The sequence below is a fragment of the Anser cygnoides genome, chromosome 23, assembly GCF_040182565.1.
Source record: "Anser cygnoides isolate HZ-2024a breed goose chromosome 23, Taihu_goose_T2T_genome, whole genome shotgun sequence".
Taxonomy (NCBI): domain Eukaryota; kingdom Metazoa; phylum Chordata; class Aves; order Anseriformes; family Anatidae; genus Anser; species Anser cygnoides.
In genome coordinates, this window is record NC_089895.1 from 6,422,511 (window position 1) to 6,437,012 (window position 14,502).

At 37.8% G+C, this 14,502-nt stretch overlaps 1 protein-coding gene across 11 annotated transcripts in view; it reads left to right on the forward strand.

Annotated features, from left to right (window-relative positions):
* The window catches only part of PRKCZ (protein kinase C zeta), a 47,508-nt gene that overhangs the window by 5,611 nt on the left and 27,395 nt on the right, over positions 1-14,502 (forward strand). For 5 of the 11 annotated variants that reach the window (XM_066982223.1, XM_048067520.2, XM_048067522.2 and 2 more), the window contains exons 4-5: positions 3,597-3,686; positions 4,097-4,147. In XM_066982223.1, coding sequence (XP_066838324.1) covers positions 3,597-3,686; positions 4,097-4,147 — 141 coding nt within the window. Of the gene's footprint in view, positions 1-262; positions 361-3,596; positions 3,687-4,096; positions 4,148-8,136; positions 8,373-8,494; positions 8,740-14,221; positions 14,349-14,502 lie in introns of those variants that run through there. The other 6 variants (XM_013194795.3, XM_066982226.1, XM_013194797.3 and 3 more) reach the window with 4 other exon arrangements.

Sequence of the window (14,502 nt, forward strand, 5' to 3'; positions counted from 1 at the left end):
CAGGTTCGTGTCCAGAAAAAGAAAACTGGGGGGAGAATTTCATGTGTGGGGAAAAACAGTGAACTTTTGTGGAGTAGGGGGGTTCATAAAGTCCTGTAAAAATGATTTGTGCAAGTCTTGGCTGCTTACTCTCTTCCTGCAGGAAAGGCTGATGTCAGATCTCATTGTTCCAAATTATCCTCCTATGTGACATGGTTTATCATTAGTCTTCTTCCACAAGTAGCTGTATGTGAGAAACACTTTTTCTTTAACCTTTCTGTAGGCTCTGAAATGTCGTCGTGATGGCTTTGAATATTTCTTCTTGCTGCATAATGCGGCACTTCTCTACAGCCTTAAGTTAGTTAGAGCCTTCTGGTCGCTGTGAGTAGAAGTGACATGGAGATGCTTGACATTGTGTGCCTTTGCTACTTTTTTTTTGCTTTCTTCCAGAACTTAGGTGTCTGCTTATCATTTGCTAGAAGTGTGGTTCAGCTGTAATTCATGATGGGCAGAACTCTTGACTAGTGGGTTGTGAACGTTTACCATACAATTATACAACTTTGCTAGTGTTTGGTTGTTTACCTGCTCCAACTTCCCAAAGCTACAGTCTGTGGCAGAACTCTTGGAGTGAAGAAAGGTGAAAAATTACTAAATTGATTCGGCTAACACTTTTTAAAATTACTCTTACTAATAGTTGTAAAATAGCATATACTGCCCTCTTAGCTAAGTAGTGCATTGTAGTGGGTGAACAGAATTTCATAATGATTATGAGGAATGAGCGAGCCTGTACTCAAAGAATATTCAGTCCTTTTAAGATGCCAAGGAGACGTAGGAATTTTTCATTTTGTTCTTCACTCTTAATTTCATTATCTGATCAGCAAGAAAGAGGCAGCCATACTGATCTATTTCCTAATACTGTTTCATTGCTGTGTATGGTAGTCTAATAAAAAGTAACCTGATTGAGAAGTGCCCACAGAGTACTTACGTTGCATGTGCTTGGTAATTATATTGCATTAGCTATTTGAACTGCATGATAAAAGGAACACTAAAGTAGGACAGAGAAAACTTAAAGCCTTGAATTGGGGAAATGAGACATGATTACTGTAACTGTTTCTTGGTTTCAGTGTCTGCTTCTGGAGGTTTACTTAGATTAAAACAACAAATTTTCTTTTTTTTAGTCGCTGTTCAGTAATTGTTTCCTTTTAGTCTTGGTTAAATATGTACCTGTGCAAACATCTCAAATTTCTCATTTTGGCTGTTAAATTTTAGTCAATCTACTGTTTTGGCTGCCCTCAATTGTCCCAGGTTTTAAGAGTTATCCTATTTTTGTGTATGAGTGAGTGTTTATACTTACTGCCATGTGTAATTTAAATTCATTTGACTGATTGCATGAGCAGATGTTCTCTTTGAAATAACTTAAAGCAAACAGAATTGCTGATGGCTTAATGGATAAAGAAAACTTAACCAAAGATCCAAAGAAAATGAATTTTTGTGATGAACTTTTTTTAGCATTTCTGTGATATTTTTGACAAGATCAAAAAAGTTTGAACTAGGAATAAGCCATCCATAATAATATCCCACAAACTTGTGAGGAATATGGATTGCTGACTGGCAGCACCAATCATTCTATTGTCTGTCACGCTGCATTATTACAGTATTTAGACTGCCAAGTACACTGGTCTGCTGGGTGGGCTAAACATACCCTGGGGGTGTTTAGGATGATCCATAGGTGTGCAGGAAGAAAATAATAGGACTTCTTTTTATCCTTAAAGCTAAAAATATAAGCTTAACTTGTATTTAATATCTAGATCAACACTGGTGCCCTTGCTTGCTCTGCAATGCCAGGTGGTCAGTGTCACTTAGGGTAGGCAAGGTATGCTGAGGGAGGAGAAGGTGTTCCACAGTGTTGGAGTTCACAGTAGTGCTCCTCACTTGTGTGGTCACTTCCAGTGCATTGTGATATATTGCAGTTTGTGCGCCTGGTACTCCTAAAGTATGAGCTCTGTCAGCCACTTTTTAAGAGGTAAAAGCAGTGAGGGTCTAATCAGATATGACAAGTTAGCAAAAAAAAAAAAAAAAAAAATCCAAATTTTCAAACGGACAAATGAGTTTACATCCACTATTTAGTGGTCTCACTTAATAGTGCCAGTCAAAAAGCTGGTTGGGGAGATGCTTATTCTTCCTGCCATGGTAAAGATAGCTGGCGTAACATTATGGCGACTAACTAATGTGCATTCCTTTGTTGGAAGATGCATAGAAGACATTGCTGGAGGTTTAGAACAAATTGTGCAGTACGGGAGGTTTGCTGTGCAGTTGGATGGAAGTACAGATGTTGTCTTTTGCAAAAAGACAAATGTTTCAAGTCTGTGCAACTTTTCTGTGCTGACAAGTGGCTGTCAGTAGTATGCTACCTACCAGATCATCTCAAAAGAGGGGAAAAAAAGAAACAGACACCCCCGCTTAATCCCTATGACTTGCTTTTCAGAAGAAACCGTGCAATAGTGAGAGTGTATTTTGAAAACAGATATTTGTGAATGTTTACTTTTTTCCCTATGTACGTGTAAACAGAATTTTCTGACCTGTTTAAAAATCTCCAAACATTTTCAGTGGGTTTTGAATACATATTTTAAGAATTTAAAAATGCAGCTATTTCAGATAAGTTTGGAAGGATCAACTTCAGGGAAGATGGAAACTTCAACAAAAACCTTTGCATAAGTGCTGGACAGGATTGAAGAATGATTTAGTAAGTGCAGCTGATTATGCACTTCTTCCATTTGGATCTACAGATCCTAGAGGTTTTTTAGCTGTGACAGCCAATAAGAGCAATTATCGAAATAAACTGAGCTTAGAACCAGACCTTTGCTCACAAAGTGTTAAACCAAGATTTTCAAAAACAGTGAAGCACATTTGATCACATAGCTCACTAAAAAGATACTACTTTAAATTAGGTGGTTTTTTTGATGAGAGGATTTGTTGTGGCTAAGCAGATCTCATGATTTTTTTCTATTAGCTTTTCTACTAAATGCAAGTTAAAAACCACAGACCAATTTTCCTGAAAATGTCCACACAAACCCTGAAAAGTTTAGAGACTATTAGATTAATTTTATTTCCACATTAACATTTGCATATCTGTATCCCATCCACAACTTTCATCTGTGTATCTTAATTTTTATGCTTTCAGCATAGATTCTTTCTCTATAAGTCTAGTGAAAGAGACTCAAATCTATCTGCACCTTTGTAACTTCCTAAATTATATTGTTCTGCAGTTGACAAAGTTAAGGTAGTAATATAATGGACCTTTAACAAATGGTAAATTAACTTTAGTCTTAAATTTTCAGGAAAGCAGTCCTACTTTTTTCCTGCCATGTGTTAAGATCTTCAAACATATCTATTTGCTAGTATTGTGCTGTCCCTTTGTGAACTAACATAGCGTGTTTCTGTCTGTGCAGTTTGGATAAAAAATAGAAGGAAAAGAATTTCTTCCTATGTTCTGGCTGTGATCAAACTACGGGATTAATTTCAAATTTTTGAAGGAAAAGAAGGCTGATACATGTCTTGTTAACTGAAATTCTCAATATTTCAGTCGTAAATTTACTGATGGATTGTTTTTTCCTTAGGTGACCCATGTACCATCTCCTCTCAGATGGAACTGGAAGAAGCGTTCCGTTTGTATTGTCAAAACAGAGATGAAGGGCTGATAATTCATGGCAAGTATTACACAGTTTGAGAACCTTGTGTACATTGGCTGATAAAACTAATGGCTTTGTAAATGTCAATTTGGAACGACTTGTTAGACTGACAAATGCCATTTTTCTGTATGTAGCTGGTACCCTGTTCTTTGATGTTGTAAGATGGAAGTGTTACTTTGAGTGTGGAGTCTAAAGCTGAAACAGTGCAGTGGGCTTACAGTTCTAAACTGCACTGACTTGTTGATGCTGTAGTCAGGTGTAAGATCTTTTAAGCACGGGCACTAGTTTTGATTACTTCTCAAGCAAAATTATTTAATGGCTTCCAGAAACTTCTGTTTTTGAGTAAATGTATTCAAAAATCAAGGAAATATTACTGTGTCTGAGTACTATTAAGTTTTCACTTAAGAACTATGTATTTCTTGTTTTAGTTTTCCCAAGTATTCCGGAGAAACCTGGCATGCCTTGTCCAGGAGAAGACAGTGAGTACTAGAATGCTATCAATTTCTAGCTTGCATTTTTGGTGTCATATAGAAAAGAAATATATTGAAAGATTTTCATACATGTACACAAAGCCAGCTTATATCTGTTTTGTGCTTTAGTAGAATATAAAATGTTCAATTATTTAATATATATATCAACAGAGAAATGATGTATATCAATACTGTGGTACTATTTTGATATTCCTGAGGATTAATAATGGCTTCTAGTTGGTGGTATGCTGGCAGGAAAAGAGGTCAGGATTTGAGTATGGTCCTTGCTTTTGTCTGTTTTTTTTACTTGCAGGAAAAGGAAATGATGTACTGAAGAAGAGTGAACTACAGCCTTTTCTGTAAAAGGCTTATTAATGTATCAAAATTTCTAGTTGTGACTAGATAATTATAGATGTCTTATCTGGTAGAAAGGAGGAGTAAATGTGCAATACAGTATCTGCAATCCTTATTAAGCTAATTAGAGAAAATAAGACTTTTCTACACTGGTCAGAAATATTAAAGAAATACTTTTTTCAAGACACTTCATTTCTTTTCAGAAGGAAAAGAAAGGTATCTGTGGTCTTCCCAGTGGTCTTTAGGGTGAACCTGGCAAGCATGTGTGTAGCTGCTTCTAATACATGGTTTTCCATTTATCTGTGGTGTTAGTGCATTGTTTAATATTTTTTGTGTACTTTTTTGTACCTGTCAAAATAGTAGCTCAGTGGTTTCCTATTAATTTTGCTCAGGTTTCAACAAGAGAATAGGTAACCAGTCCCCTTTGTTAACATCACATAATGTAGTTCTACTGAATGAGCAGGCAAATGTAACTTAATTTCAATACTTGTTGGTTCATGAGTTAAAACTGAAACGAGGACTTGTTACATTTTACTGTATGTTGAAAATGTGTAGGTTTTACCATGCTGTCACATTCCAATTAAGAGTAACAGGTTGAAAATATGGGAAAATATTTTCAGGCTTAAGCTTCATGATCATTCTGGCAAGAGCGGTCTTAGCTCTGTAGGTTTAAATATGTTCTTGATGTGAATTTTGTAAAAGGAGCACTACTTTAGGCTATCACACCTTCAGGTCCAAGAATAAACCCGGTCTCGACTGGAAAGGTGACAGATTTGCATAGGCAGGCAAAAAACGAACTGCTCTGTCTACAGAAGATAATGTTAGCAACAGTAAGGTTTCCCATCCCTGTGTTTTGTTACTTGTCCTGTATCCTATTTTGGTAATGATGTTTTCAGGTCTCTGGGTAATTCAATACCTTGGGTGCCTTTGACTTCTGTAAGGCTTACAGCAAAAGACAAAGCAATAGACTTGGAGATTACGTAGCCTTAGAATGCTTGCCGTGTTCTGTTGGGCAGGTCTTGATGCCACAGGTAAGGACAAGTATTAATATTTCATCAGAAGTCTCCATGCTGTGTTGTGTGAAACAGTTGTCTTTCAGTGAAGATGTAACAGCTGATTTCACTTAAATTACTAACTTTGGGGTGCTGTCCCTTCCCCTTTTCCACCTTAACTCTGCAGCTAGGAATGGAACAAACCAACATCACCACTGTGTTTAGGGCTGTTTCCCAATATATTAAGCCCATTCATTTTGTTTTCTTTTTCTAATTTGCTTTTGTTGGATGGAAACTGTAGGGAGTGAGCTCATGGGCATCCATGCTATTCCACTTTCCCAGTGTAAGAACTGAAAGAACCAGCTGACTCCAGCTCTGCTTCAGTTACTACAGCTGGTTAATGACAGAAGGAGGAAAGACTTATGTTATACCAGTCTAGACCGGTGCTTGTTCCAAGTAGAATTATTTGCAAAAACACAAGACTCATGTGAAATACTGTCAGGTAGAATATGCTAACTGGAGGGGAGGGAGTGGGGAGGGGAAGGCTGCTGCTTGAAGGGATATCTGTGCAAATCATGTCAATGTGAAGTTCTCTGCAATTTAATGGTCTTGTTACAGGTGTGGATATTTTAGTACAAAAGTTTTCCGTGTTGTTTTGTAGATGTTGTACTTATCCCAAGCCATCAGATGAACCACAGAAATGTATTGATTAGGGTGGTTCAGGTGACCCGGGTGTTCCGTCTGTAGGGTTTTGCAGGTCATGTTGAGTAATCCTTTGATTGTTTAAAACACCTGTTTAGTACGATGTGCTTTATATGTGATTTGTGGTTGGGTTTTTCATTTAATGGATAAATTCAGTGCATATTGCCTGCTTGCATTGATGGGACCTGGAGGGAAATCTGGTACTGTGGCCTGGTTGTTACTATTTTCAAATTGCTTTACGACAGAGCTATTAAATTGCATCAGTGCTAATTTAGCATACAGTAATGCATTCAGCATTATTGCTTGTCACATATGCGCATACACTTGGACTGTGTGGAGATGCTGCTGATATTGGGGATATTGCTTACTTAAAGGACACGCAAGGCAAGCAGATTAACTGAGTAGAACTTCTTGTGCACCAAAAATACCCATAAGCTTAATTGTTTGTGTTGTATGCCTCAAGTATGAAGTTGACAGGACTAAAATACTGTTCTTTGTGTAGAAATCAGCCAGTATTTCTCAAACTCTTGTTTTATCAGCTTTATTGTTAGCTACATTCATAACAAATCCTTTCCTAGAGCTTCTTCCTTACTCTATACAAGGAGCTTCTAAGTTGGTCTCAAGTTACTTCCAGAGGCAACTAAGCAGTTAATTAGTCACTCTATCCCAAATGGGCTACTGCTTAAATTAGCAGTCTGTAAGTATGGGCTTACAGTTTGTTACAGAACTGCAGACAGTTGGAAATGAAATTTTTAAACAGCACTATCAAACTGCTCAATTATTTAATTAGCAATATATTGCTCAGGCCTGTTCACATTAGGTCATGGAGTAACTGTATCTAGTTGCATGCAGTCTTCTGAACTGGAAATACTTAGCTGTGAATTTCTGTGGAATTGTAAGGTTTTTCTCTCTGTCTTCAGAACAGTAATCTTTTGGAGTAAGAGTGCGGAAATACGTACTGAGTGTTTTGCATTTATATTGAAATCTTATAATATAATTGCTAGCTGTCCAAGAACTTTGTGAAACCGATGTAGCTTTGAGATTGTGCCAGCCAGTAAAGCTTGAAAGAAATGCATGGAATCATTAATAAAATCAGGAATGCAAATAGCATTTAAATTGTAGTCACGTGGTGTAAGAAGTTTTTTTTGTGTTTGAAGAAGCTCAATTTTTATTAATACAATGCTGTCGGCAAAATCAAACTTGCACAGGTTCTCCAGCCTGATTTACATCATTTTTGTATTCCTTTTGCTCCTGCATTTTTATACTTCTTCCTCTTGTAGACTCAGCTCCTGCTATAGATGTGCAGCTGCTGTTGGAGAAGCAGTCCCTGTACCTTCAGCAGGGCAGTTAACGCACCCCAAGCCGGCATGGCAGCCATGCCGTGTGGGTGAGGTGGCAGGCTTTCCAAAACACCTCGCATCCCTTCCCAGATGCTGAATGCGACCTCTCGTAGGTGTGCCTCGCGTCTGCTGGCCTGGAGCCTCGGGCACTTTGTCGCGATGTTTCCTGATAAAGATGGGAGACTTTTAGGCCAGTTGTGTGTGTTGAAAAATATTTTTACTTTTTAGATGTAGATGAGCAATTATTTTGGAATCGATATTAAACAAGGCTGTTGGGAAGTGTCTGTATTTCTTGTCTGTGCTCCTAAGTGAGAGCCTTCCTGATATCCTGATGCGAAGCGTGATATCTGATTGGCAGTTTTGTTAATTATTGTCGTCTCCGCTTATTTACCCTGACAGATCTTGCTCTGATTTATTCCTCTCGCTGCTGCGGCACGTTGTATAACAAAGCATGTTGAGCTGAACAATTCCTATTGATCTGTAAGACTTCCCTGCCGGAATTGCCCGTTTTATCAGAGAAATACTTGTTTTTGTGACATCAGCTCCTTGACATCCATGCCATGTTTTAGTTTGTGCCTCAGCTGCTAGCTACAGCCTCCCAAGGGAGCCAGTACCACCCGTGCCTGGATACATGAGGCAGAGATGTGAAAGGGAGAGACGAGGGTAACCAGTCTTCCATTAAATATTTGCGCTTAATGTTCGAGCTGATCCTGCCTATTGTCCTTGGTATCTAATGGTATTCAAACAGCGGCATCGGTGGAATAAAGGGAAAATGTTTCGTTTCGTACCTACTGCATTGTAGAGGATAAAGAATTCCATGCTGAAGAAGCTAAAGAATAAAACCCAGTGAGTAATGCATGCCTTGTACATAGATCTGGTATATCGTCGTGATTGCTGTCGTGAATCGAGGCCATTGATGCAGTGTGTGTGTACGTGTGGTGCGGTAGATAATAGAAGTCAGCGTTTTGGGTATGATATAGTTGCTTTGCCTACCAGCCTCCTTTGCAGCCATAGATGTTACAAATGCACAGATTCCTGCTGCCTCCTGTGCGTAGGGATGTGGCGGCGAGACCTCTCCGAAATGCTGATAAAATTGCAGTGAAAAGCCTCCTTCCTGGGGAGTGTATTTTGGGAGGAAAAGGACAGAAGAGTGAGTGATGCTGCTGCTGCTAAGGGAGATTAATGAAAGAAATGTATCCAAAAAACCCTGACGGTATGTGTTCAGGGCCTGTTTATTTTAAGATTGCTGATCTAATGATGAATGCTTTTAGAAGCATCATTTGCTAAGGCCTTTTTGCTGAATTGTATTTAGTGGATTGTTTAATTGTGAAATGCTTGCTTTGAATAAGGGTTCACTTAGTCTCTAGTAATTTAATCAGAATATACTGTGCTAGTATACCTCTGTGTTTTTACATCGGAACAAAATGTGTGTATTTAATGTTGAAAATATCTTTGATTTGGGTGGCTAGTGATAACAAATGTTAGGATTGTTTTGTTGTGGGCTTCATGTAATACAAGAATGCAGAGTAAGGAACCTTTAAATCATTTCATAAACAGAATGAATGTTTTTAACGTACAAGTACTTAGAGCATTAGTATGACAGTAGACTAGTGTTCTTATCTTATACTTCTGGCTGATCTTGCTGGCCTTTCTTTTTTGTAATGATTACATTGTGTTGTGAATGTCTCTTATGCTCTTTGTTTATCTGAATAATATTTTAGCATTAGGTGTTTGGGCTTCATGTTTTTCCCATGCCACCTTTCTTGAAAATTTCATTGTAGGGTTGAGTAAAGGTATTGTACTAACCTAGTTATTGTCCTGAGTTATTTTATTTTAGGTGTGGATATTTGTTTTCTGCTTTATATTCTGTGTAACACTACAACTAGTTCCAAAAGGCTTCTTGCTAGAGTAGTGTGGCCTGTAAATATTTTTCTAGCTCATAAGGCAGGTTTTTCCCCTTCATTTGTTACTGTATTGGCAGCAGGGATTAGATTATTCAGAGCACGTGAAGCAATTTCATTCCCCAATGAAGAAAGGAACTATAGCGACCATAGAGAGTATTCTGAAGACACAGCTTGGATTGCACTGGGTAATTAGTCAATTTTGAAACTGCTTGTAACCCCCTCCTGGTTTTCAGTAACTGAACTGACAGAGGAGAATTTTGTAATATTTTTAATGTAAGATATATTGTTGCCTAGGAATTGAAAATAGCTGTGTCATAGTTTCTCAAGAATACCTGAAATCTCTCCCTCCATTCTTTTACTGTGTGCCACTTGTTTTTTCATATATGGTGTATTTGAAAAATATACGTACAGATCATGAGACAGGGTAAGTCACTGAATACAGAGCTGTAGCTAATCATCTGTTTTGTTCAGAATCACTTAATATTTTTCATTCTAACATAATTCCAGCCTTTTTCTCAGCTCTGAAATATCCAGTGATGAATAAAAAGCTAGGCCTCCTTTTGGGTAATTTAAGTAAGAAATTACAAAGCATGCATCAGTTTGTGGGTTTTGATGTCCTCTGAGTGGAAAATATCAGACGTCTTAGCAGATGTTTGTATACCGCTTCATAAACTATACAGTAGGATAAGGAATATGTGAGCTAGTCTTTAAGGTGTCGTAACAAATACCTTGCATTCCTTTTATTTATTTCACCCCCTCCTCTATTAGCTCAGATTGTAGTGTTGTCGTACAAGGGAGATGTCACTTGCTTTTAGAAAACTTGCTTGAAATGTGATGTCTGGCTCTAGCCCCCCGGCTTACCTCTCCAACCTCAATCTATACGCTTCTCTCGTAAGCTGGAGAATCTGCTTTTGGTGGACAGGCATTTGGGGCCACTAAATTGGAAAGGGGATAAGGGTTTTTGTGTTTCTTGTTGCAATCAGTGGACATTGGCAAAACTGTTAAACCTTTGTTAGGCCTTTCTGTTTTGGTAGCTTGAAAGAACTGTTTAATGTGTAACCCTCTTAGAGGATATGCTCAAGGTTAGGAAGGTGGTATTCTACTTGGGGCTCTCTAATACTTCTTAAAACTGTTCTCTATACAAGTTATGGTTTTTAATGTTTTTTTTTAACTGAGCCACAAATAGCCCCAGAGGCTTGCACAGCAGATAAATGGGCTCTTCAGTGTTTCTCTCTTGGAATTTTGAGTTTTGTGAGAAATAAGGTCTTGTGAGGGGAAACTTCAGGTCCTGCTGATTTGAAATGGAGAGCACTTAAGGAGTGAAGCTTTGTAAGAATAAGTAATGATAGTGGTTGGCTAACCACTGCAGACTTGCTGTCAGTTCAAATCTAGGTGGAGTGTAAGTCTTCTGAAGTAAATAAGGAGATAGCAACTACTTCAGGGTCTGCTGAAAGGGTGGTTTTCAGAAGAGGCATTAGAGAGTCCTAATCATCGCTGTCAGTGCAAGAGTTAAGTGCTGAACAGACTGTGCAGTTCAGCCCTTAAACCACAGGGGGAAGGTAGTGACTTGGGTAGTGAAAAAGGAAAAACTGGGATGCTCAATAGTGACCAGAAAGCACCTGATCTGTAGTTCTGAAGTCCCACTACTAATTCTTCTGTAAGTGCTTTCCTTTGTTTATTAGCTGGGGATTTATTTAAAAGTCAACCAGAAAATACTTGAAAGCAAAACCTTGATTTTAGTATGGTTGTGTACTTTTACAATAGCATGATAATACAATCATACAACTCCTCTGTAATTCAGGTTATCATCTCTTCTTTCTTAAGTAAAGCAGGTGCAGATACCCCATGACTAGTACAGGATTTCCTGTTCTTTAGATTTTTGGTTCTGATAAAAATTGTTCTTACCCATAGGGATTGCAAAGAAAGGGAAAACCCAGGCAGTGATAAAATTGATCTTACAGAACAAAAAAACCTGATCATACAGAAACCAAAAGTGATCTTACAGAACAGAACCATTGGACCTGCTCCATTAATTTCAAGGTGCAATTTATGCTTTTAACAATAGAACTGCAGGTTAACTGAACGTTACTTCAAACTTGTTAGAAAAAATAACTATCATAATGATTTTACACAGCAGTTCTCATAGTATACACAGAGATAATGGGGAACACAGTAGAGATCAGAAGGGTTTTAGGTGGGAAGCAGCATGTAAACTTTGCAGATCTAGTGTAATTATCTTCCTTTCCTCTGTGGGGTGAATGGAACAGCTCCTTCCGAAAGCTCAAAGACAAATACTCTCATTAATTCAAAAGATTTAACCATGCTTTCTTTGACGTGTAGAATGCTGTAGTGTTCCATTAACAGAGCAGATGAGAGGACAGGTACATAAGATGGTATCATTTGCATTTTTTCTCCTGTAACTATGAGAAGCTCTGGGATGGATAGCTGCTTTCTTGGGAAAAGGTAGTTCTCTGCATCATAAAGTAAGTTGGAAGACTGATTCAGTTTGCTATTAGTGTATAATTATTTAATCTAGAGTATACCAGGTCTGTTGAACTTCTGAAAGTATTCAGGTTTTTCTTATTTGGTTACTAAATAATGATAAGATTAGTGATACATTATAATGCTGCTAATGAGTTCTTAGTTATACTTGTGAAATGTCCAAATGTTCTCTCTCTATGTTGTGAGGAAGCCTAGAAGGAGTGCAAGTACAGCTGGGAGTCTCTCTGAGGTGTGACTCCTGTTGGACGATAAGTATTGAGCACAACTTACAGAACTCGTGACATAAGTGGACAAATGTGGATTCTTGTTAATTTCAGTTTTCCTCCTAACACAAAGCAGAATGAGGTACTCTGAGATACTGATGGGTCCTGTCTGTCGGGCTGGAAGGTGATAGATCTGGAATGTTAATCCTGCTGCAAGGTAATAGTATCCTGTCATACTGAGATACTGCACACTCCTGAATTCCTTCCAATTGAATCTGCTAATATCATACCCAGAGAAATGCACTTGGTCTGATTTATTAGAAGAGATAAAGTACACATTTATGAACTAACACCTAAACTGAGCTTCTGCCATTCTGCTAATACTGGAATAATGTAAACGTTTGGAAGGGAAATGGAACTGTTTTTAGAATGGATCATAAGCCGAAGTAATAGGATCATGCTGTGAAGGAAAACAGCCTGACTCAGAAAGTATGTCTTAACATTCAGAGTGTGGGAATCAAGTAATGGTTTCAAGGGCATCGGGGAGGCTACCTTATACAAGCCTTATTGATTTGAAATAATGTGAAATTCATTTTGAATAGCTGGTGGGTTTTTTGAGTAGGTTTGCATTTTCCATTGATGATGTAATTGAATAGGTGTGGATGTCTATCACTTGAAGTCAAATCAAGTCATTTGATGTACATTAGAAGAAAACTTAAGAAATACATCTATTAACTTAGAAAAAGATAGCCAATGAAATACAGCTAATTTAAAAGTCAGGTACACCACTGAGAAATCAATTAACCATTTCCTGTAAGGCTTACAAAATCTTCTAAAAGGTGTTCTGGAAGGCTTGTCAACAGTTAACTTCTTTGTTTTTTCCCTCCAACCCTTTCAATAGATATGTTATAATTTGCTGTTTAAGATAATGAAGACTAGGTGGAAGTTTGATCTGACGTAGTCTTAGCTGGCCACGCTTTAACAAACTGGATTCAGTTCCTTCTGATCGCTGTCTGGCGCAGTCACAGGAGGGACACAAAGGGCACTGGGGGGAAAAAGAATTGGTTCAGGATTCTGGCAGTAGCTCTTACTAGCTTTGCTGTCACTGATGCCAGGCTAAGGTTGGAAATTACTTTGAGCTTTGCTAGTGTTGTCCACTGCAGGTCTACACGTGATAGAGCTCTTCAGATAAGTATTTTGACTACTGATACTGGAATTCTCACCCCTATAGCTACCAATGCATAATGAATTACATAAACTAAAAGGACTCAGTTTTTTCTAGACTATGTGGTGCCAATATAGCTCAAGACTACCTAGCAAGTCTTAAATCATGTGAGCTACTGAAAATGAAGTAGGACCAAATTCCTGCAGTAAACTTCATTGGGTTGCTCCTTGATTCTTTGTATGCCTGCTTCAGAAATTTCAGACTGTATTGAAGATGGAGGCTTTCAGTTACCAGGTTATTTATAGTAGAAGGTAGTACTTCATGTATGTACTAATACATAGAAGTTTTAAAAAAAAAAAAAGTGGCCTGCCAAGTAGATTCAGATGGTAGTAAAATGGTGAATATTTGGGATGTGTTCTGCTTCAGTAATCTGGGTTTTGTTTGCACTGAGGGCTTGCTAAATACAAATGAGAGGTTTGGCTAAAGCTATAAAATGTAAAAACATGAAACATGGGCAATATCTAGATAAAAATATACCTAAATAAAAAAGTGAACTTAATAGTTTGGGTAACTAGGTATACTGGTTAGACGTCTGTGTGTGACAAATGGGGTTTAATACTGAACAAATGTTTCATTTCCTCCTGAAGTTATTTTGCTATAGATTTCTTAAATATTCAGAACTTCATTTTGATCTAATTCAACACTAAGGCAAATTAAATCATTTACGTACTGGTTCCGTATTCTTGTGGCCTTTTTTTTAAAATACATTTTAATGTCAAACATTTTTGTTTTGAATAGATATTAATGAGTAAACTCTGGGCTGTTAATCACCAAGTCAGATTCTTAACAGCTCTTAACAACTAGTTAATAAATGGTTAGTCTCCCAAGTAAAGAGAACTGTATGCAAGTTCTGTGATTGATTTCACAGTTGGTGTTCTAGAATTCAGTATGGAAGTAAGCTGATTACCCTAACTTGCTACAATTTCTCTGCCAGTGATTGGGAGAATCCTACTCTGATCCTTCTATAATCCCAGACGTATCCATTTTGGTAATACTACAGATGTATTTAACTATTCTCTTGTGTGCCCAGCAGTCTCTAATGAAAAGAATCGAACTTTTGAACGTGGTGTAGACTCACTAAATTGTGCGATTGTGCCATGCTGAAGGTGATGTTGAGTTTTGCATGAGGTTCAAGCTATGAT